At 36.6% G+C, this 23,059-nt stretch overlaps 1 protein-coding gene across 1 annotated transcript; it reads right to left on the reverse strand.

Moving 5' to 3' along the window:
- Window positions 1-921: 921 nt before the first annotated feature.
- Window positions 922-22,696, reverse strand: LOC123548993 (E3 ubiquitin-protein ligase AMFR-like). Its single transcript, XM_053545774.1, has 13 exons — window positions 22,534-22,696; window positions 21,673-21,825; window positions 21,315-21,355; window positions 18,902-19,034; window positions 18,228-18,361; window positions 16,417-16,527; window positions 15,206-15,393; window positions 14,299-14,408; window positions 13,806-13,931; window positions 12,678-12,746; window positions 6,598-6,707; window positions 5,601-5,702; window positions 922-3,691 (listed from the first exon to the last, which is right to left on the reverse strand). The coding sequence occupies exons 1-13, from the start codon at window positions 22,636-22,638 to the stop codon at window positions 3,481-3,483; spliced, it is 1,593 nt and encodes a 530-aa protein (XP_053401749.1). The 5' UTR covers window positions 22,639-22,696; the 3' UTR covers window positions 922-3,480.
- Between the last annotated feature and the right edge of the window lie 363 nt (window positions 22,697-23,059).

The raw sequence follows: 23,059 nt of genomic DNA on the forward strand, positions 1-23,059 counted from the left end.
CATGAAACAAGACTAGAAAATAGTTCTGAAAAAATCTTTGGAATTAACAAAAAATCTTCAATTAATTCTTTTTATACATCATTAACTATACAACAAAATAAAGAATTTGGCACTTTTAACTAAATCAAAACATAACTACCTAACTAAAAGCCTTTCAAAATTAACATTTAATCATTTTATCAGCAGTGTTAAATGCAGTGTTTATGTAAGAAACTGAACATTTAATTTACTGTATTCCGTTTTAACAAAAACCTCAGCGAGGGTTATTCAACATTTTTAACATATTTACATTATGAATGGTTTTCAATGTAAGCAAACACTGAATTAAATAAACTCAAAGGTATATTAGACCCAAATTTGGTATGAGAAAACAGGAATGGTTACGACAGTTTATATAAACATAAAGTTAAATTTATGTGAATTTACAGTACTATGCATTAGGTTTACACATTGTATACACATACAGCTAACAGTATAAATGTGTACAACCACTAAAAAACGAGGTTTTTTTTTTAACGACTGACTTGTTACTAAATGACATTTGAGCCGTGCCATGAGAAAACCAACATAGTGGCTTTGCGACCAGCATGGATCCAGACCAGCCTGGCAGTCAGGATCCATGCTGTTTGCTAACAGTATCTCTAATTCCAATAGGCTTTGAAAGCGAACAGCATGGATCCTGACCAGACTGCGCAGATGCGCAGGCTGGTCTGGATCCATGCTAGTCGCAAAGCCACTATGTTGGTTTTCTCATGGCGCGGTTCATTTAATTATGAATGTAGCTCTACACACAAACTAAAAATTAAATGATGAGGATTTTCTAACATTTGAAATAAACAGCTACAGCTTAAATATCTTAATGAATGTTGGCCTGTGGATATCTTTAATTGAAAACTATCCTAGCACTGCTATCAAGTGATATTTGAGATTTCATACCTGTGCATGAATGCACGCATGCAGGATTTTTTTTTTTTCAAGAAGCATCTAGAGTGTTAAATTCAAAGTAATGCAAATTACTATGAAGGTTTTAATATCAGTGAGGGATTAATTTTTGTGGATTTGTGGTTGTGCCAGTCAAAGAAATTAAATCATAACGAACAAAACCTATTAATTTTATCTTCAAAATTCAACATCCATAAATTCAAAATGGCAAAAGTTTCGCCCAATATGGATTTTCGAGACAGCCTATATCCTGTATCCTATATCAAGTCACAACATATCAAAATGTTTTTATCTTGTAGTCTGTCCTTTACTTGGTATAATCTGAGTAGTCCATATCACATTTATCAGGTTAGCATGTGACGTCCCTTGACCAATAGAAATTCTAGAAACTTGTTAAAGGCAAGATAAAGAAAGTCATGCACAGTACCGTAATAGAGAACATGAAATGAATTGATGAATATAAATGATTATTGTTTAGTCAAATCAACAAAATAATGTACTTACAGCAGCTTAATAAATACATGTGTAATTCACTCGTAAAATACATAAAAATTTACATCACTGGCAAATTTTAATAATAACAAGCACTTATTTACAATAAATACATGTAAGTTCAAGTTTATACAACATCTTAAGTGAAAATAACAAAACTCTCGTTAATTAAACTTTTTCAACATGTATTAACTGTACTCTGTAATATTGCACTAACCTTTTCCAAACACCATTTATGGTTTTATGTACATAATGTTTTAAGTTTGAAAATAACCAGTCTGTGATAATGTTCTGACTTAGCTCTAACAAAAGGAGAAAATAAATGAGACGCGTCATGAGAAAACCAACATAGTGCGTTTGCGACCAGCATGGATCCAGACCAGCTTGCGCAGTCTGGTTAGGAACCATGCTGTTCGCTAACAGTTTCTTTAATTACAATAGGCTTTGAAAGTGAACAGCACGTATCCTGACCAGGCTGGTCTGGATCCATGCTGGTGGCAAACGCACTATGTTGGTTATCTCATTGTGCGGCTCAAATAATGACTACTGCTAACAGAGGAAACTTCATACTAAGGTAGTGGACCTGTAATGACACTCGACAGTTTTCATGCAATTATGTATTCTCATTCAGCACTTCTGAAATCTCAACATACGTAAGAGAAGCTTAATATCTGGGCTTAAGCTAGGCTTAGATTTTAGGAAGAAGTCACTTCTCCTTCAGGTAAAATTAGGGAGAAGTGGAGAGATATTGTGCAATGACATGCCAGACAAAAAAGGAACTAAATATACTTTTAACTGTACCTTTATAATTTCCTGTCTTTGTTAAGTCTATTCATTTAAAGTATTAAATTAACAACAAAATAAAAAAAAAGAAATCAAGCTTCCAGTGCTAACTGCATAAAAAGTTAAATCACTAAAACCCATAAAAGCATTTCACAGTCCTTTTAATAACACTACATATGTATTGCACAGGCCCTGAATTAAATACTTGTCAACAGCAGTGATGTCACATCATGGAATAAACATGTTTCTTTGATCTTGCTAATGTCGGCATATATCAGAAGAAAAAAAGTTGTCCAACAGGTTTAACCCAGTTTCTGATGCAGCTGTCAATGTTAGTGTCAATATGTGCGTGAATTTCAGTAAAGTTATTTCTGTCACAGCAAGTACGTGTCTAAATCTGTATGTTTGATAGTGTTTTAAAAATACGAGTAAATTAAGTGGATTTAAAGAAATTATTCGAGGTAAGGTACTTTTTAAAGCACAAAAGAGAAATATAAGTTAATGTAACATCAATCCCTACTGCTAAGTTTAACTATGCAAAGTGACGTAACACCGCCTTCACACTTCTCGGAGAAAGTTTCTCATTTATTGGAAGTAGGCGGAGCTTAAATTATGCCATTGTGTATTGTGTCCGGTTGACAACTTGCAAATAGTCAGCAGGCCGATAATAATAATGGGTAATGATAAAAAAGCGGGCGACTTGAATTTCGCTTTGATGTTGGATAAAAGCGAAGTGGGGAGCTCCAGAGGGACTATTTCGCTCGAGTCGCCCCCTAGCTCAAGCCCTGATATATGGCTCTCTGTAAAAAGCAGTGAATGCAAAAATCGACAGAAAATTCGCAATTCTAACTAATGGTCCATTACCTTAACACCATCCGCAGAAAAAAGCTATTCTTGAGCAAGAAAAGCGGAAATTTCCTCTAATCCTTAACACCAAAGCTTCAATTTTATTATTCCAACCTATTAGTAAATATATGTTATACTAGCTTTTAGATCTAGCGCTCTGTTTGTTGCTGTAAAACAAAACCAAGACCATGGAACAGTGAATCAATAATAGATTGGTTAGTTCCAAGTACTAACAAATGGGAATGTTCTGAAATAAATCACATGGAAAATTTTCACTTCATTTTTTCTGGAAACTCTACACTGGTAAAGGCACAAATCCGTATTATAAGCCAACACTATCCAGTAGTGTTGAAAGCCATTTAATTGTCTTTGATACATGAATTAGGTAAACAGCATATGTCTGTGGCAACACACTATTCAGGTATCTGATCTGCCTTCTTGCTGACGCCGTGCTGCCGCCATGTAAGCAAGTTCTCGACGCTGTCGCAAGCTGTCACCAGAAGGACCATTAGTATGTAAAGCACCTGAACTAGACTGATTTGTAACTGAATCTAAAGTGTCTGTTTGTGTGTTAGAAACTGTTTGTTCACTAGAATCTGCAGAGCTGTTATCATTGGCTAAGAATCGTCTGAAACGTAAAATTCAAATGACTAAAGGTAATTCATCATTACTTTATAACTTTCAAGTAAACATCTAGAAACAATAAACGAAACAAATTCTGATTTTAGAGAAAGCCTCCGATTTAGTAATAACCAAAACATGTCTAATCAATCTGACAAAATTTTATGTTTAGAAAATTTGACATTGTTCCTTCGTAACACATGTTGTTAAATCTGACCCTGGTAATTATATTCTGAAGAATTTGAGGACAATTTATGGGAACTAGAATGTGTCTGTAGGACACAGGGTGTGCCCCCCTCCCCCCTGGTACATTTGTCACAAATAAGGGGAAATAATTCAAATGTTTGCAGTTTTAATGGGGTATAGCCTAAACAAACATTTTATGAAAAGGATTCGTTATTCTTGGCCATATACTTTTTGCGCTATAAGCATCACAAACAAAAAATCCACTATTTTGGCTATTTCAAGGGCCATAATTCTGTAATAAGTGCTAAGATTCTCAAGAAGAAAGCCAAGTGTGCAAGGTAACATTATGATAAAGACTCTAGCAAGGTTTCATGAATTTACATCATATACTTTTTCAGCTAGGCACATAATTAGGTGAAAATGTGCATTTTTTTACTATTTCAGGGGACATAACTTTAAAAATAGGGAAAGAAGCCAGCCAAAAAATAAGAGGTGTGCAAGTTTATATCATGTTAAAGACTCCTACAAGTTTTCATCCATTTATATCATTTTACTTTTTGAGCTAGGTGCATCATAAGGTGAAAATGTGCATTTCTGACTATTTCAGGGGCCATAATTCTGAAAATAGGGGGTGGAGGCAGACAAAAAATAGGAGGTGTGCAAGTTCATATCATGATAAAGACTCATGCAAGGTTTAATCAATTTATATGTAATACTTTTTGAGTTAGGCGGGTCACAAGGTAAAAATGTGCATTTTTGACTATTTCAGGGGCCATAACTCTGGATATTGAGGGCTGAGGTGCGCAAGTTCATATCATGATAAAGACTCATAATTTAATAAATTTATATTAAATACTTTTTTAGCTAGGCGCGTCACAAGGTGAAAATGTGCATTTTTGACTATTTCAGGGGCCATAACTCTGAAAATCGAGGGCAGACTCGGATGAAAAATAGGAGGTGCGCAAGATCATATCACGAGTAAGACTCATGCAAGGTTTCATGAATCTACATCAAATACTTTTTGAGCTAGGCATGTCACAAGGTGAAAATGTGCATTTTTGACTATTTCAGGGGCCATAAGTCTGGAAATAGGGGGTGGAGCCAGACGAAAAATAGGAAGTGCGCAAGTTCATATCATGATAAAGACTCATGCAAGGTTTCATCAATTTATATCCAATACTTTTTGAGCTAGGTGCGTCACGAACTTCGGACGGACAAGACCAAATCTATACTCATGGTGGTGGGGTAGGGGGAAACAATAAAGTTCTACTGTTTTGTGACAACATACATTTGTAAATTTTAAATGTACAATGTATGATACAATAAATAGGAATTTTATTTGTCCATTTGGTAAATTCTGTGGACTGATGCAACCACAAAATCAATGAGAATTGGACCCCTACAAACAAGAGCTGTATGCGGACAGCAACACTCCACTATTCAACTGCTTTGCTGTTTGAATGAATATAAAAATCGAAAAAAAAAAAAAAAGTAAAAATTTTGTAAAAGTGCAAAACAGAGTGATGGAACATGTACAATGCATGTCAGATCATTACAGTTGACAAGTGTGTGAAGTTTCAATCCATTCCCATAAGTGGGTACTGAGCTACTACCTTACATACAAAAACTTAACCAAATCGGGACGCGGACGGCAGCCATTATTCTGTACTTGCCCAGGTACAAACACTAAAGTCAGGGGAAGTATGATCACTTAAATCATATTAACTAACCTTCTGGCTTGCTCCAACATTCTGTTTTTTCTGTCCTCCAACATTGACTCTCTTTCATTTGCTGATTTTGAGAACCTTCCGCTAAACTGTGCCAGACTTTCACTAAAGCAAAAGAAAATGACTGTCAAAACCACAACATACCAGCAATCTCTCTTATTCCAATACTGGTCTTTACAGGTAAGAAGTATAAAATTAAACTTTCCACTGATAGATGCAACACTGAAATTATACAGCAGATGACAACTACTGTTCCACCACCATTAACCCATACCATGCTAAATTTCTATAATGAACTTGTCCATGTAATTAAGATTCTTCCAATTTGGACAGTACCATTAACTGTTAAAAGGGGTGCTTACCAAAGAGGTACTGGCTGAATAGCGAACAGTGCAGATCATGGTCAGACTGCACGGATGTGCAGGCTGATCATGATCTATACTGGTCGCAAAGGTGTCCATCATGGTAAGGGTTAATGACACTCATGAATAGGAAATACCAATCTTATGAATACATAACAGTTTTCACCCTACCTGAATAGTTTAATGATAATTTTATTTCTCAAGAGCAACAACGTCTCAGCTTCTACTACAAACAAACTTCAGTTTTCTCACCTGTCTCACTCCAGAACAGTCGTATTGTATGCTTAAATAATTAGGGTGCAACTATTTCAAGTCTTGTACAGTTGAATCTGCCACAGCAACCCCCTGTATTAAACAGCAACTTGCTTTAAACAGCTAGGCACCTAATCCCAAATTTACTTTTTGTTCTATGTTCAACTTGTCTTAGACAACCTTCTGCCTTAAACAACCAGATTGTGTTGCTCCTCTGGCTGACTGTATAGCTATACCTATCAACAGTAAGTTTCTACCACATGATTTTCATAAAGTATTCTCTCATATACATGTAATTAAGCTGTAAGTATTCATTACCTAACATTTATTTTTATATGAAAAGAAAACAGTAAGAAAAGGGAGAAATTATTTCACCCTATAAATACCTTCTGTCGGATGTATCTAATGAATTGTTGTCCCCCATTTCATTTGGAATGGCAAAATATTCTGTGAAATCAACTGAAGGATCCATACTATCAGGTCTGGCTGATCCAATCTAAAATATCACCATAGTAATTTGAACATGGAGTGCACAATAGTACCATTTCACTAAAAGACATTGATTCTAATTATATCCAGCTGTACACCGTTGTAATTTAACCAAATATTGTATATGTAATACTGAGAGACCACCTTTACAGACAGGTTTGACTTTGTACATAATCATTATCTATCTACATTTTTTTTTCACTACATTAGTTCAAAATGCTGTGCATTAAACATTCAATTTGGAAATTGCCAATGTCTGTGTATGATACGCACAACTAGGCTTGGCAATGATCACTCTGATGAAGTTTTGTGTAAATCTGCCCAGTGGTGTCATGGGAGTTGCCTGGAAAAACTTTGTGACATACAGATAGACAGCATTAAATCAATGTGTCTCCCCCAAAACATGTAGAAGAATGCTTGACTATTCTAATTGTTGTCCCAAAAGTAGGAATATTACCCTAAATGTTAAAATATCTATAGAGTTTCAATCAAGTATCTGCATATAATTTAGTTTTTGGAGATAGTAACTTACCTGCAAAATTTTAACCAGAAGTTTTTAAGTTCAAAAGGGAACATAATTTTGCAAAATACATGTCAGAGTTATGGGACTTGATGCTATAATGACCTATTTTTATAAACCTGAAGAAACATGTGAAGTTTCAATTCAATATCTGCATTAGTTTTGAAGATAGCAACATGGATGCAAAACTTTAAGCAGGATTTTCTAAGTCCAAAAGGGGGCATCATTTGGCCAAAATACATGTCAGAGTTATGGGACTTGAGCCAGTGAGGTTGGTAATTGACTTAGAAAAAGAAAAACAAGAGAGCCATGATGGCCCTATATCGCTCACCTGTTATCATTGCACTTGAGGACAAGAAGGTCCTCAGAAAAAATATCTAAGTCCAAAGGATGGGAACAACAAAGGGAAGAAATTAAACCAAAAAGAAAAAAAAATCCTTACAAGGTACAGATATGTCAAAATACACCTAAAAATTGGAGGTACCATCCATGTTGTACCACAGAAAAGTGGTCTCGGTTTTTCCCTACGGCCAATAATAAACAAGAGATCACAGAGTGATCTTGGCGCCCACCAATGTGCCATTTTTGAGTGTTCCAAATTTCAAGACTTAATGACTAGCTCAAAGTCAAATTTCATTTCCGTACACAACACTGTGCATGTGGTCCAAATTCGAAAGCTGTAGCTTGAGAAATGTGAAAGTAGGTCACTAGATCAATTTCAAGGACAAAGTTCTTTGTACACAAAACTATGCATATGCATAAAGTTTGAAGGCTGTAGTTTGAGAAATGTGAAAGTAGGTCACTAGGTCAATCTTAAGGTCAAAGTTTATTTCGGTACACAAAACTATGCATGAGGTCCAAATTTGAAGGCTGTACCTTGAGAAATGTGAAAGTAGGCCACTAGGCCAAAATCAAGGTCAAATTACACTTCAGAACACAAATCTATGCATGTGGTCCAAATTTAAAGCCGGTACCTTCAAAAATGTGAAAGTAGGTCACTAGGTCAATGTCAAGGTCAAAGTTTGTTTCGGTACACAATCCTATGCATGTGGTCTAAATTTGAAGCCTGTAGCTACAAAAATGTGAAGGTAGGTCACTAGGTCAATCTTAAGGTCAAAGTTCATTTCGGTACACAAAACTATGCAAGTTGTCCAAATTTGAAGGCTGTAGCTCGAGAAATGTGGAAGTAGGCCACTAGGTCAAAATCAAGGTCAAATTTTATTTCGGAACACAGAACTATGCATGTGGTCCAAATTTGAAGCCTGTACCTTCAAAAACGTGAAAGTAGGTCACTAGGTCAATGTAAAGGTCAAGGTTTGTTTCGGTACACAAAACTAAGCATGTGGTCCAAACTTGAAGGCTGTAGCTTGAGAAATGTGAAAGTAGGTCACTAGGTCAAAATCAAGGTCAGATTTCATTTCAGAACACGAAACTATGCATGTGGTCCAAATTTGAAGCCTGTACCTTCAAAAATGTGAAAGTAGGTCACTAGGTCAATGTCAAGGTCAAAGTTTTTTTCAGTGCACAAAACTATGCATGTGGTCCAAATCTGAATGTTGTAGGTTATTGACAAGAAGATTTTAAAAGCTTTTCCCTATACAAGTCTATATAGGCCATGTGACCCCCAGGGCGGGGCCACATTTGACCCTACGGGGATAATTTAAACAAACTTGGTAGAGCACCACCAGATGATGCTACATTACAAATGCCAAAGCCCTAGGCTTTGTGGTTTGGACCAGAAGATTTTCAAAGTGTTTCCCTATATAAGTCTATGTAAACCATGTGACCCCCGGGGCGGGGCCATATTTGACCCTACAGGGATAATTTGAACAATCTTAGTAGAAGACCACTAGATGATGTCACATACAAAGTATCAAAGCCCTAGGCCTTGTAGATTTGAACAAGAGGTTTTTCAAAGTTTTCCCCTTTTATAAGTCTATATAAACCATGTGACCCCTGGGGCGGGGCCATATTAGACCCCAGGGAAATAATCTGAATCATCTTGGTAGAGGACCACTAGATGATGCTTCATACCAAATATCAAAGCCCTAGGCTCTGTGGTTTTGGACAAGAAGATTTTCAAAGTTTTTCCCTATATAAATCTATGTAAATTATAGAAATAAACAAAGGGCCATAACTCACTAAAGAATTGTTGAACCAGTCTGATTTTCAGGGGGACACAACTAGGGTACCAATACATCATTCTGACAAAGTTTGGTCAAAATCCCCCTAGTAGTTTCTGAGGAGATGCGATAACGAGAAATTGTTAACGGAAGGACGGACGGAATGACGGACGGACGGACGGACGGACGGAAGGACGACGGACCACGGACGCAGAGTGATTTGAATAGCCCACCATCTGATGATGGTGGGCTAAAAAGTTACTAAAAACAAGCTATTTATAGTAACGTACATGTAAATGGGAAGTAGTTAAAAAAAAAATGATTGTAAGTTAACAAAAGAAGGATCTGCCAAATAAATCTGTTGACAAAAATGAAATTTCAGATCAGTATCTTCATTAGTTACGGAGATATACCCATTTTAATTTGAAACAAGAGCCATGTTACACATGGCTAATCCCCCCGCCGGGCATATTATAACTGAAGGCTAAAGTTCCTGGCAAGTTAGTGTCTGAAAGTATTAATTTTGGGGAAAGCTTTGAAGAACCGTTAGTTGTGGTCCGCATCAGGGGTTTTAAAGTTAATCTAAAAAAAAAAAAAAAAAAAAAAAAAACAAAATGCAAGTCCACACAAAAATCTTTATCAGGTAGAAATTGGTCAAAATACACCTCAAAATTGGATATAGCATGCATGTTGTACTACAGAAAAGTGGTCTCGATTTTTCCCTACGTCAAGTAATGAAAAAGTTACAATAAAAGCTATTTATAGTAACAACAAAGGGAAGTAATTCTAAAGAAGGGAACTGCGCATGACACTTTGTCTCATGATGGTGTATAATTAATTGTGCCAAGTTACATCAAAATCCCTCCATGCATGAAGAAGAAATGCTTCGGACAAAGTCATCCTTGTATCTGACCTTTGGCCTCTAAGTGTGACCTTGACCTTAGACCTAGTGACCTGGATCTTGCGCACGACACTCCGTCTCGTGGTGGTGAACATTTGTGCCAAGTTATATCAAAATCCCTCTTTGCATGAAGAAGAAATGCTCCGGACAAGGTTTTCATTCTTGTATCCTTTGACCTCTTAAGTGTGACCTTGACCTTAGACCTAGGGACCTGGTTCTTGCGCAAGACACTCCGCCTCGTGGTGGTAAACATTTGTGCCAAGATATATCAAAATCCCTCCATGCATGAAGAAGATATGCTCCGGACAAATTGTTTTAAGAAAATATGATAAAGGGGAATAACTCAAAAAATAGGCAAGGTAGAGTTATTGTTCTTGCACACTGCACTTCCTCCCAATGCGTTCTATCAGTGTATGAAGTTTGAAGAAAATCCCTCCAGTACTTTTAGGGTTATGCTCCGGACAAAATGTTTTAAGAAAATATGATAAAGGGGAATAACTCAAAAAATAGGCAAGGTAGAGTTATTGTTCTTGCACACTGCACTTCTTCCCAATGTGTTCTATCAGTGTATGAAGTTTGAAGAAAATCCCTCTAGTACTTTTGGAGTTATGCTCCGGACAAATTTTTTTAAGAAAATATGATAAAGGGGAATAACTCAAAAAATAGGCAAGGTAGAGTTATTGTTCTTGCACACTGCACTTCCTCCCAATGTGTTCTATCAGTGTATGAAGTTTGAAGAAAATCCCTCCAGTACTTTTGGAGTTATGCTCCGGACAAAGATCGTTGCGGACGGACGCACGCACGCACGCACGCACGCACGGAGAGCATTTCTAATATCCCCTTCGCCTTTGGCGGGGGGATAATAAAGGGAGGTAATTTGACATAAAATCAGTCCATAGTTATCTACCCTCATTGACTCAGTCCAACTAATAACAATAATGAAATTTCAAATAAGTCCTATAAGTACTTACTGATATAAATCCATTTTGATTACAATCAGGGGAGGTCATCAGATATAAAATAACTCTGGAACCTACGAATGGATCTGATTTGTCATGGAATCCAAGATTTATTGTTGTTGAAGATATTTTGGAAGTTTGTATCAAATAAAACCATAAATGAATTCTCTGTGTGGCTGCAAAAGCCAAAATAGCCAATTTTGGACCTTTAAGGGGCCATCACTCTGGAACCCATAAAGGAATCTGGCCAGTTCAAGAAAGGAACCAAGATCTTGTGGTGATACAAGTTCTGTGCAAGTTTGGTTAAAATCAAATCATAAATGAAGCTGCTATTGTGCAGACAAGGTCAAAATAGCTAATTTTGGCCCTTTCAGGGGCCATAACTCTGGAATCCATTATGGGATCTGGCCGGTTCAAGAAAGGAACCTAGATCTTATGGTGACACAAGTTTTGTGCAAGTTTGATTAAATTCAAATCATAAATGAAGCTGCTATTGTGCAGACAAGGTCAAAATAGCTAATTCTGGCCCTTTCAGGGGCCATCACTCTGGAACCCATAATGGAATCTGGCCAGTTCAAGAAAGGAACCAAGATCCTATGGTGATACAAGTTGTGTGCAAGTTTGGTTAAAATAAAATCATAAATGAAGCTGCTATTGTGCAGACAAGGTCAAAATAGCTAATTCTGACCCTTTCAGGGGCCATAACTCTGGAATCCATAATGGAATCTGACCAGTTCAAGAAAGGAATCAAGACCTTATGGTGATACAAGTTGTGTGCCACTTTGGTAAAAATCAAATTATAAATAAAGCTGCTATTGTGCAGACAAGGTCAAAATAGCTAATTTTGGCCCTTTCAGGGGCCATAACTCTGGAACCTGTAATGGGATCTGGCCAGTTCAAGAAAGGAACCAAGATCTTATGGTGATACAAGTTGTGTGCAAGTTTGGTTAAAATCAAATCATAAATGAAACCACTATCGTGCAGACAAGAAATTGTTGACGCACGGACGGACGAGACGCATGGACTGACGACGGACGAAGGGTGATCACAAAGCTCACCTTGTCACTATGTGACAGGTGAGCTAAAAATAAGTTTCAAAGCAATATGCCTTTAAATGATAGCTGTATGTATTTGCATGCAAAACTTTAACCAAGGTGTGATGCCAATGCCTGGTTGAGCAGAAAAGCTCCGACTATACTTTGAATACTCAAGCTAAAAATTATTAAACACAATTTCTTTTTATTTCAAAGTTCAAGTAACAAAATTATATTTAATGAAAAGAATCACATTTAATTTATTTGTTGTACAGCATGCAAAAAAACTTTATTTTTTACTTTTGCTTAAGTAGTTCTATTGCCACATTTATTCTACCATCCTTCATAACAAAAATCTGTTCAAGCTCAAACCACATACTTGTACAGAGAAACTTTAAATATTACCCATCTACAAAACATTATAACATAAGATCATTTACCTGGTAATTTTCTGAATCATCAGAATGGGAATCTTCATCTTCAAGTGCTCGCGAAATCATACTTCCAGGCTGAAAGTTGTACATCAGTTGTGCAGTAAAGTTATATGGTTTAGTGAAATGTATTTATTTTACGATGATTTAACAGAAATTGCTCAAAACTTACTGTACGTTGGCTCAAATACCACTTCTTTGACTTCTGACCTGTACTTCTGCACTGGTAATATACATTTTGTACTGAAATAACGAATTGCAGTGACCTCTGTCAAATTCTGCTCCCAGTTTAACTCAAACCTGCTACTTCCAGCTCAGAAATCTGATGCTTATCCCTGGACTGATTATTTAAGCCGATATATTATTGTAACAATGTTGATGCAACAGTTGGCAAAATATGCGACAAGAGATTCTGTATTTTATCAAATCTAAAATCAAGATAACTGTTTTTGTATTGTTCGTTTTAGGTGTAGTGCACTGTTTAAACAGTACTACAACAACAGGCATTAGCCCATACCATGCTAAATTTCTATAATGGACTGCTCCATCTTCCAATTTGGGCAGTACCATTTATCATTTGAAGGGGTGTTTACTAAAAATTAACTGAATAGTGAACAGTGCAAACCATGATCAGACTGCATCGATGTGCAGTCTGATCTTGGTCTACACTGGTCGCAAAGGCAGAATCAATGGTGTCCAGTATGGTAACGGTTAGCCTAACCAGGGTTTCTGAATTCTGTACCAGTACTTTCCTGTCCTCAGTTATAACTGCCAGCTTCTCCACATGACACAGAGGTGGACTAAAGTAACTTCTGATGCCATATCTTTTATCAAATCCTCACCGAGAACATATGCCTCACCCAGGGAATGAAACTAAAGACCCCGTAATCCATAGATCTGCGCTCTCCCTATTGAGCTAAGTATGCTAACATAACAACTGTATAATTCAGCAGACGAAATCACACTGATGAAGCAAATATGGTTATATGCTAACTGCACACCTGTCATTTAGGTAGAACCAGCAAAATTGTGCATCCCAACTAAATGGATTACAATAACTTGGGAGCTTTTTCATGTTTCATTTTAAGGTTTCATGTACTTTGGTGCAACTTTAAATGATAACAACATGCTACTTACAGGTGGTGCCTGAAGTCTGCCTTCCAAAATGTTTTCAATAGTAAAGTCAACAGATCTTGTAACACGAAGGTCATCCATTACTACATTCAATGGCATATGTGGAAACACCTGTAAAACTTGCCGTGCCTGAAACAAAATAAATCAGTGTTTCTTCCTAAAAGAGCTTATCTGAATGCAATTCTACCATATCTGTGAATTTTTGGGATTCGCTTAGTAATAATAGCAGTGGATTTCTTTTAACAAACTTGCTAAATACAGTAAATAAATAAAATCCCTGCACTCAATGGAATTTTCCTTAATCTCAGAAAAGTTTAGAGGGAAAAGACACTATGAAACAAATAAGGTTGCAATATTTAGATGTCCAGACACTAAATATCAATATTTCTTGCAGCTCCTCAAACGAAATCCTTAGGATTACTGCTTTATGTACCATTCTTAACTTCCTTCTACAATGGCTCCTTATGTAAGATATATTTATACAGCAATTAGTTACCATATTATCTAGTTGTGAAGTCTGTGCTGGTGTAGGTCTGTTGTTTGCAAGCATGTTGGTATGTGTAACTTCCACTGAAAAACTTGGCAACCAACTCACATATCGTGATCCTAAAATGAAGTAGTTTACCATTAAAAAAATATAGTCCGTTGGTTTCAGCAAAATCTGCTTTTAATAGGGACACAACTTAGTGCATTTCAATTTTTCGAAATAAAATACTAAATTTAAAATTATTAATTTTTCACATAGATTTTATTATTATCATTATTACTACTGTTATTATAACAGCTATATATATAGCACTCTTTCAGTGATAAACACATTCAAAGGTGCTTTACACACAATGACAGCCACTCAGAGTGCCAAATTGTTCCTCTACCAGAGCAGAGGAAGAGCAATCAAACCAAAAAGGCTGAACAAAGGGCAGTTCTGATATCTTTGAGATGGAGAAATCTTTAAGATACAGGCATTTCAGGCTAACTTAGCCTAGCTCTTTTTGATTTAACGGCCTTGATCTTTAATGTGTCTGGTATTAACCACCAGTACTTGCCTCTCAGTTAGGTGAGAGACTCTCAAGAGAGTATTATTTTTTGGATGCAAAAATATTATCTTTCAAAGTAACAACACCAAAATAGAAAATCTGCCCCTGACACTTAAGTAAACTTATATATATTTCCCCTACCTTAACTGTAATGTTGAGACTTACAAAGTTACTCTAGACCTTGATGCTCAATCGCAGTAGCCCATAGAACGCTCATAAATGTAAGCTTTGAATGGTTCACAACTTATAACCTAGTGCACAATGCTGCACCTTATTTCAGTTAACATTTGTTATGTTTAGTATTATTTTGTTTATGAATTTGAATATACTTTTTGTAATACTATTAAGGGTAAATTTATTACTTACCATCAAAATGGAAGAAGTGGTTGGTCATCATGTTGCCAGGTTGATTTGCAGGAGGAATATTGGCATGATCATGGACTGGCCTGTCGGGTATGTTACCATTCGGATCAACACCAGTGGGTCGTTCATTCAGAGACAGTCGACAAGTGGGACAGGAAGTGTCCTGCTCTAACCATGACCTCAAACAGGAACTGAAAAAAAATATCAATAGCACCTAGTACAGAATCCTACTGCCATGAATTCTCTGAAATATCAGATCAAAGTAAATCTTGATTCAGTGGGTAAAACAAAGTGAAATTATTTCCTTGCCCATATACTGGTAATCAATGTGACTTTTGAAAGGGAATCATGTGGCAAAACACTTTATGAAATCTAAAATTTATGCATGAGACAACCGCAAAGTAAACAAAAATGTTTACATGTAAGTCCTTAATCAAGCATGAACTAAAAGGTTGGAGTAACTGTGTAACAGGTCATACCTTATATAACCATGTCTCTAGAAATCAGATTTAAACTAGAGATGCTTTTGAGAAAAGCGCATGTCTCCCACAACTGCCTAATCATCTAAATAGTAAGTCAGTCTTTATATACTGTTTACTTAATCCACATGTGCATGCACTTTCTTGACACCAAAAGGACGCCTATACTATTAGTAGTATAGGTGCCGGTTTAGGGGTAAAACTGCGCAAGAAATCTGAGTGATTTTGGTAAATCAAAGGCCATAATTCTATAGTGCCTAGGCCGATTTGGCTAGTTATCGAACTTGGCCGAGCACTTATTGGTAGACACATTTCGTTGAAGTTTGGTGAAGATCGGATCAGAAATGTTCGATTTAGAGTGCGGACAAGCTTTGTGACAGACAGACAGACACACAGACTGGAGTAAATCAATATGTCTCCCACACCACTGTGTGGTGGGAGACATAATTACCATGTACTTCAGTACTAAAAGAGCAGATGACGTGTATAATTAATTACTGTTACCAGAAGTGTTTGAGTACTGGTAGAAAATATCACATGTAAAACACTATCACGACACAATTTAATTCTGTTGGCATAAAGATATCGTAATTTCAACAAAACCCACCATTTCACTGGCAAATGTGTGTATTTTCAATGTCACAGATACAATAAATGCAACCACAGAATCCATTAGTCCACCACTAATATTAATGATTTTACAGTACATGTACTTGGCTGTGTTAGAGTACTTACTTGTGGAAGAGATGACCACATGGTAACTTTCTCGCTGTTTCCATTTTCTCCCAGCATACAGCACAATCATCATCATTGCTGTTCAGCTCCTCCGGGGTAGCCATACTGAATCTGTATATACAATAAAAGTTGCACTATCTAGTATCAGAACAGTCAGCAAAACAAATGTAAAAGCAGTTAATGACTAACTGCTTTACTGTACAAAAAGTATTTTAGATTGTAAGAAAAATTTTCAGCAAATGACAATCACTGTAATGTTTAAAATATATTACATAAAAGCAAAAGCATCTAAGCTTCATTTTATTAGCTACCATCAAATGACAACAAGGGAGCAAGAGCTACAGTTTCCCCTGTTATACTGCATCACCTTCTTTCATTTTTGAGTGAAGGAAAAGTGTTATTTTGACTGCAGGAAAACCATGGTTGAACTATGGATTCTCAACTTCATGTTTCAACTTTTGTTTTTTCCTAGATCAACCAGTTTCTCATTTTTGATAGACCTTATGTTTGCTCAAGGCTTTACTGAGAGAATGCACTACAATATGCAACAATTGATTCCTATAAACAATGAATACTTGTGTTATGTAGAGTAAAAAATGAGTATTTTGTGGTTTTAACCCTATTCTTAGCAGAAAAGATGCAACATAAAAACAGTGACTAAATATATGTACAGACACTGTTCTATTATGGTAAAAATTTATGCCAAGTTATTGACAGGAGTGCCAGACTGTCACAAAATACGCCCGTCGACTTAGAGAGCGGACAAGGCTAAATTCCAAGTTTTACGAGTAATTCAAAGGCCATAATCCAAGAGTGCCTGGGGCAATATAAATGGTTATCAAATTTGGCCGAGATATTATGCCCACAAACATTGTCAGCAAGTTTGGTAAAGATCAGATGAAAACTGTTCGACTTAGTGGACAAGGCTAAATTTACAGATTTTCGAGTAATTCAAGAGCCACAATCCAAGAGTGCCTGGGGCGATTTGTTTGGTTATCAAACTTGACTGAGATATTATGTCCACAAACATTGTCAGCAATTTTGGTGAAGATCAGATGAAAACTGCTCGACTTAGTGGACAAGGCTAAATTCACAGATTTTCGAGTAATTCAAGGGCCATAATCCAAGAGTGCCTGGGGCCATTTGGCTGGTTTTCAAACTTGGTCGTGATATTATACCCACAAACATTGTCAGCAAGTTTGGTGAAGGTTCGGATGAAAACTGTTCGACTTAGAGCGGACAAGGCTAAATTCGCAGATTTTCGAATAATTCAAGAGCCATAATCCAAGAGTGCCTGGGGCAATTTGGCTGGTTATCAAACTTGACTGAGATATTATACCCACAAACATTGTCAGCAAGTTTGGTGAAGATCGGATGAAAACTGTTCGACTTAGACAGCGGACATGCTTTGAATGCTGACTGCCCGCCACGGGTGCTCACATTATACTCCCCACTCTTTCAGAGACGGGCGTATAAAAATTCCCTCAGCAGGTCAAACAAATATGCCGCTGACAAAAACACTTCCACTATCACTTCAAGCCTTTCAACTGCTGATCTCAGCATACAACCATGACCCTGAACAGCCATGGCTGAAAGATGTGTTCAGAATTTTGCCACATTAAGGCAAAGATGCTTACCAAGTTATTCAGGATAAAAAGATATCTAGCACATACAATTTGGTAATGGCAGACAGTGGAACAGACAACTGGATCAAAAATAACTTCTCCTCAAAAAGATGCCACCAATTTTGATGTGATTCAAACATACAAGCTCTTTTAGCAGCATTAATCACTATTTTCTGTAGTCTATACCTCTCTTCCATATTTTTCACGACTCTCCTGTAGTTCTTGTGCCGTTTGATTCTCCTCTTGAATTCGTAGAATAGATATCTCAGTTGCATACATATCACCAAACTGGCCATACTCAGGAATATGTTACCCCACAGCTGTAAGTACACCATAATAGACTTTGTGTTGTGTCAATGAGACTGAATCTGACGTGTATACTTCATCATTAGAATGAACATTTTGCAACTTTCCTTTCTACTATTTAACACAGCTTAATTCCTCTCATCAAAGTTCTGTTTACAACTTTCTGAACTTTTTTTACACAAAAAATTAACATGACCCCTGAAATTCTGGATACTGGAGTAGAACCACAGATCATCTGCAAGCAACATTGATGGCTATCTCGCATTACAAACGAAGCAGTGCCAAAATACAAGTTAAGATGTTGGCTGCTCAACCTGGGTTTGCGGGTTCAAGTCCCACTGGGGTCACCACCAAGCCTTCTCGTATAACACCAGTACTGATTTTGTCAGGAAGCGGACTCAAAAGTGGTTCAAGTAAGCTTAAAGCTTTCATCACAATCGAGCTAAAATAATTTAATATAAACTAAACTAGAGTGATTAAGAGACAGCAACATAAGCAACTTTGCAATGGAGACCCAATCCTATTAAGCTGAATTAGTTAGAAATAAAAAATACCAGCATATGTAAATGATGTCCAAAGTCTATGGAGAGAGCAGCAAGTTCAAAGATGAGTTCTGTGTAGTACACATAAGTAGCTCTGTTCTCCCAAACACCCTCTAAATTCATGTCTATCAGGTGCAAGCAATACCTGAAGTTGACAAAATAACTCTATTCACTACTGGTTAAATTTCACAACAACAATTTTATGTTTATTTTTTAACGTTCTATTAATTTCTTCTATTATAACAAGAGGGCCATGATGGCCCTATATCGCTCACCTGTTATCATTGCACTTAAGGACAAGTCTTCAAGGTCAAAAGATCATAATAGAAATCAATCAAAAGAATTATGAGAAAATATAGTTGAAATTTTCTTTAAGTAACTTTAAAAACAAGATTTGAAAACTTTTTGTAGAGGTCCACTAGGCAATGCTACATGTCAAATATCTAAGCTCTTCTGGTTTATTTTTAGAAAATTTTGAAGATTTTTCTATGCACAATCAAGTAACCCCATGGGGCAGGGTCAATTTGACCCCAGGGGTCATGATTTGAATAAACTTTGTAAAAGTCTAATAGGCAATGCTACATGTCAAATATCTAAGATCTAGGCCTTCTGGTTTATTTTTAGAATTTTTTTTTAAGATTTTCCTATGTAAAATCAAGTGACCCCTAGGGGCGGAGTCAATTTTGACCCCGGGGGACAAGGTTTGAACAAATTTTGTAGAGGTCCACTAGGCAATGCTACATGTCAAATATCTAGTCTCCAGGCCTTCTGGTTTATTTTTAGAAAATTTTTGAAGATTTTCCTATGTAAAATCAAGTGACCCTTGGGGCGGGGTCAATTTTGACCCAGGGGGTCATGATATGAACAAATTTTGTAGAGGTCCACTAGGTAATGCTACATGTGAAATATCTAAGCTCTAGGCCTTCTGGTTTATTTTTAGAAAACTTTTGAAGATTTTCCTATGTAAAGTCAAGTGACCCCTAGGGCGGGGTCAATTTTGACCCCCGGGTCATAATTTGAACAACTTTAGTAGAGGTCCACTAGGCAATGCTACATGTCAAATATCTAAGATCTAGGGCTTCTGGTTTTTGAGAAGAAGATTTTTTAAATATTTTCCTATGTAAAATCAAGTGACCCCTGGGGCGGGGTCAATTCTGACCCCGGGGGCCATGATTTGAACAAATTTTGTAGAGGTCCACTAGGCAATGCTACAAGTGAAATATCTAAGCTCTAGGCCTTCTGGTTTACTTTTAGAAATTTTTTGAAGATTTTCCTATGTAAAATCAAGTGACCCCTGGGGCGGGGTCAATTTTGACCCCGGGGTCATGATTTGAACAATTTTAGTAGAGGTCCACTAGGCAATGCTACATGTCAAATATCTAAGCTCTAAGGCTTCTGGTTTTTGAGAAGAAGATTTTTTAAGATTTTCTTATGTAAAGTCAAGTGACCCCTGGGGCGGGGTCAATTTTGACCCCGGGGTCATGATTTGAACAAACTTGGTAGAGGTCCACTAGGCAATGCTTCACACCAAATATCTAAGCTCTAGGGCTTCTGGCTTTTGAGAAGAAGATTTTTAAAGTTTTTCCTTTCGGTTGCCATGGCAACCAGTGTTCTGCATGGAATTCAATTCTTTGAACAATTTTGAAAGGGGGCCATCCAAGGAACATCCCTGTGAAGTTTCATCAAAATTGGCCTGTTGGTTTAGGAGGAGATGTTGTTTGAAGGAAAGTGTGGACGGACGACGGACGGACGTACAACGGACGGACGCCGGACGGTGAGCGATCACAATACCTCACCCTGAGCACTTTGTGCTCAGGTGAGCTAAAAAGCTTTTCAATAATAAAGTTTCATTGTATTAACTATAACACCACCTACGGATGCCATCGCTCATCTGCAAGTGCAGGACAATATGTAAGAAAAGAGTTATAGATCACATTTTCTAAGTACAAAACGGGCCATAATTCAGACAAAATGCAGGTTAGAGTTATGGTTCTTGGCCTACAAAGTCCCCTAATGATGATAAACATGTGAGCAAAGTTTCAAAGCTGTAGCTCTTATAGTTTTTGAGAAAAGGTGACTGAAACGAAAATTTTAACCAAGAAACTCAAATTTTCTAAGTACAAAAAGGACCATAATTCTGGCAAAATGCATATCAGAGTTATGGTTCATGGCCAACATAGTCACCTAATAATGATTAACAAGAGTGCAAAGTTTCAAAGTTGTAGCTCTTACAGTTTTTGAGAAAAGGTGGACCAAAACAAAAATTTTAACCAACGCGTCGGCGATCAAGTGGCGACAATACCTCAGATTTTTTTTCAAAAATCAGACGAGCTAAAAACCATTTGGAGGACCTTAATTCCATCAGGCTGCAGTGTATAAAAGTGGATTCTCTTGAAAAAGGTTACTTTAATGAGTAAATATTTACCTTGCAACCACATAGAGGGTCCTTATAGCTAACAACATGCACTGAAAAATAAGTTTTTCATCAGAGATAAAGTCTAATACAAAGCCATTTTTTAACATACATTTACGACCTGTTTTTATGTTGTCACTGTATTTTTTCAAAGATAAAGAATAATATATATGAAATTTCAAGAGAGAAGAAAAATAAACAAGATATTAAATATAATTCTACACAAGGATGTGAGAAAAATGTTTTATCAATAAGTGATCCATTTCAATAAAGCAAACCCTTCTGTTTTTTTTTTTTCATGTGACTCTCATTAACAGAGTAACAATTGCTAATACGAAGGAAATATCTGTAATATCTTAAAAGTATATACCTCAGCAGCCATAAAAGCAAAGATTGTAAGACCCATTTGAAGTCCAACCATGGTACATACTGCTAACAGTCCACAACATGAGATAACTATTACACACAAAAGTGACAGCAGCTTGATATGGATGAAATGTGGTGTGGTTGGAGAAAATGATACCTGAAACAAAATTAGATAAAGTGTGGATGAAATGTGGACGGATAGCTCAGTGGTTTGCACATTGGCCTTCCAATCCTGAGGTCGAAATGTAGCTCGTTTCGACCTCAGGAAACGACAAGCCTGTATCTGATTTCTGATCTCTCTGTCGTGGGGGCTTTGTCTCACTCTGTCCCTCTGGTCAGATCGCTCTGTGTCTGTACTAGTAGAGGATGAATTATGCGCCCTGTGTGACTGCATTTGAACTATGTAAAGCGCCTTTGAACGTGAAATTGATCATGAAAAGGGCGCTATATAAATCTGGTATAATAATAACGTGGTGTGGTTGGAGAAAATAATACCTGAAATGAAATAAGGTACTTCTTTATACAAAAGTTACAGCAGCTTTATTTTGATAAAAGGTGGGAGAAAATAATACTGGAAAAACAGCATTGAATAGGTATCACCTAAAACTGATACAGATTTATTATGCATACAATGTAAAATTTTGTATGGCTAGAGAAATAGATGTCATAAACACCTCATACATATCATGAAATAACTCTAACCCAAAAAATGGTACTGCAACAGTTACACATAGTGGAAATATGCAGTGCTGTACAAATGATACCTACTACATGTACACATTATAAAATGATTTAATAATCAAAGAATAAAAATCTTTTAAAATTCACTTAACAGTATCAGTATGCATAAAACCTAAAAACTTACATATTCAAATCTATCCTTTGCTAACTGTGTAAGTAGATGAAAGAAACCGAGCACTGTAAACCAAGCCACCCACAATACAACTTCCTCCATTGTCTGTACATTCATTACACCAAATACAAATATAAACTTGTAGAACAGAAAGTTCCAAAACTTGTCCTTGAGGTGCTGTAACAAAATATGAACATGTATTTAATGATAGAACCAAAAAAGTTTTAAAACGATACAACTGTCTAATTACTTACCAAGTGAGACATATGAAAGCTGATCTCAGAACCATTTGCTGTTTAGGCTTGCCCAAAGCAGTCTGTATATGGCTTGATATACCTAGTATTAAAATTTTATTTTTTGAACTATAAGCATTTTCAATTTTTTCCCCAAACAAATCAAGGGGAATAACTCTGCTTTTACTGGGTCAAGGGGGACAATACTATGTGAGAGCATAGGTCATGTGCTAATTAATAATCATGTGAGGTTTGATAATTCTAGCTGCAATTCTTTCTGAATTATAAGCATTTTCATTTTTTTC

This window comes from Mercenaria mercenaria, chromosome 6 (assembly GCF_021730395.1).
Source record: "Mercenaria mercenaria strain notata chromosome 6, MADL_Memer_1, whole genome shotgun sequence".
NCBI classification, from domain to species: domain Eukaryota; kingdom Metazoa; phylum Mollusca; class Bivalvia; order Venerida; family Veneridae; genus Mercenaria; species Mercenaria mercenaria.

Excerpts from the sequence above, each read along its gene's own strand:
- LOC123548993 (XM_053545774.1), bottom strand. The coding sequence starts at position 22,638 with ATGAATGTACAGACAATGGAGGAAGTTGTATTGTGGGTGGCTTGGTTT. Across the intron at positions 15,394-16,416 it reads TGTGGTCATCTCTTCCACAA|TTCCTGTTTGAGGTCATGGT; the intron begins GTAAGTACTCTA and ends ATTTTTTTTCAG. Across the intron at positions 14,409-15,205 it reads CCACTTCTTCCATTTTGATG|GATCACGATATGTGAGTTGG; the intron begins GTAAGTAATAAA and ends ACTTCATTTTAG.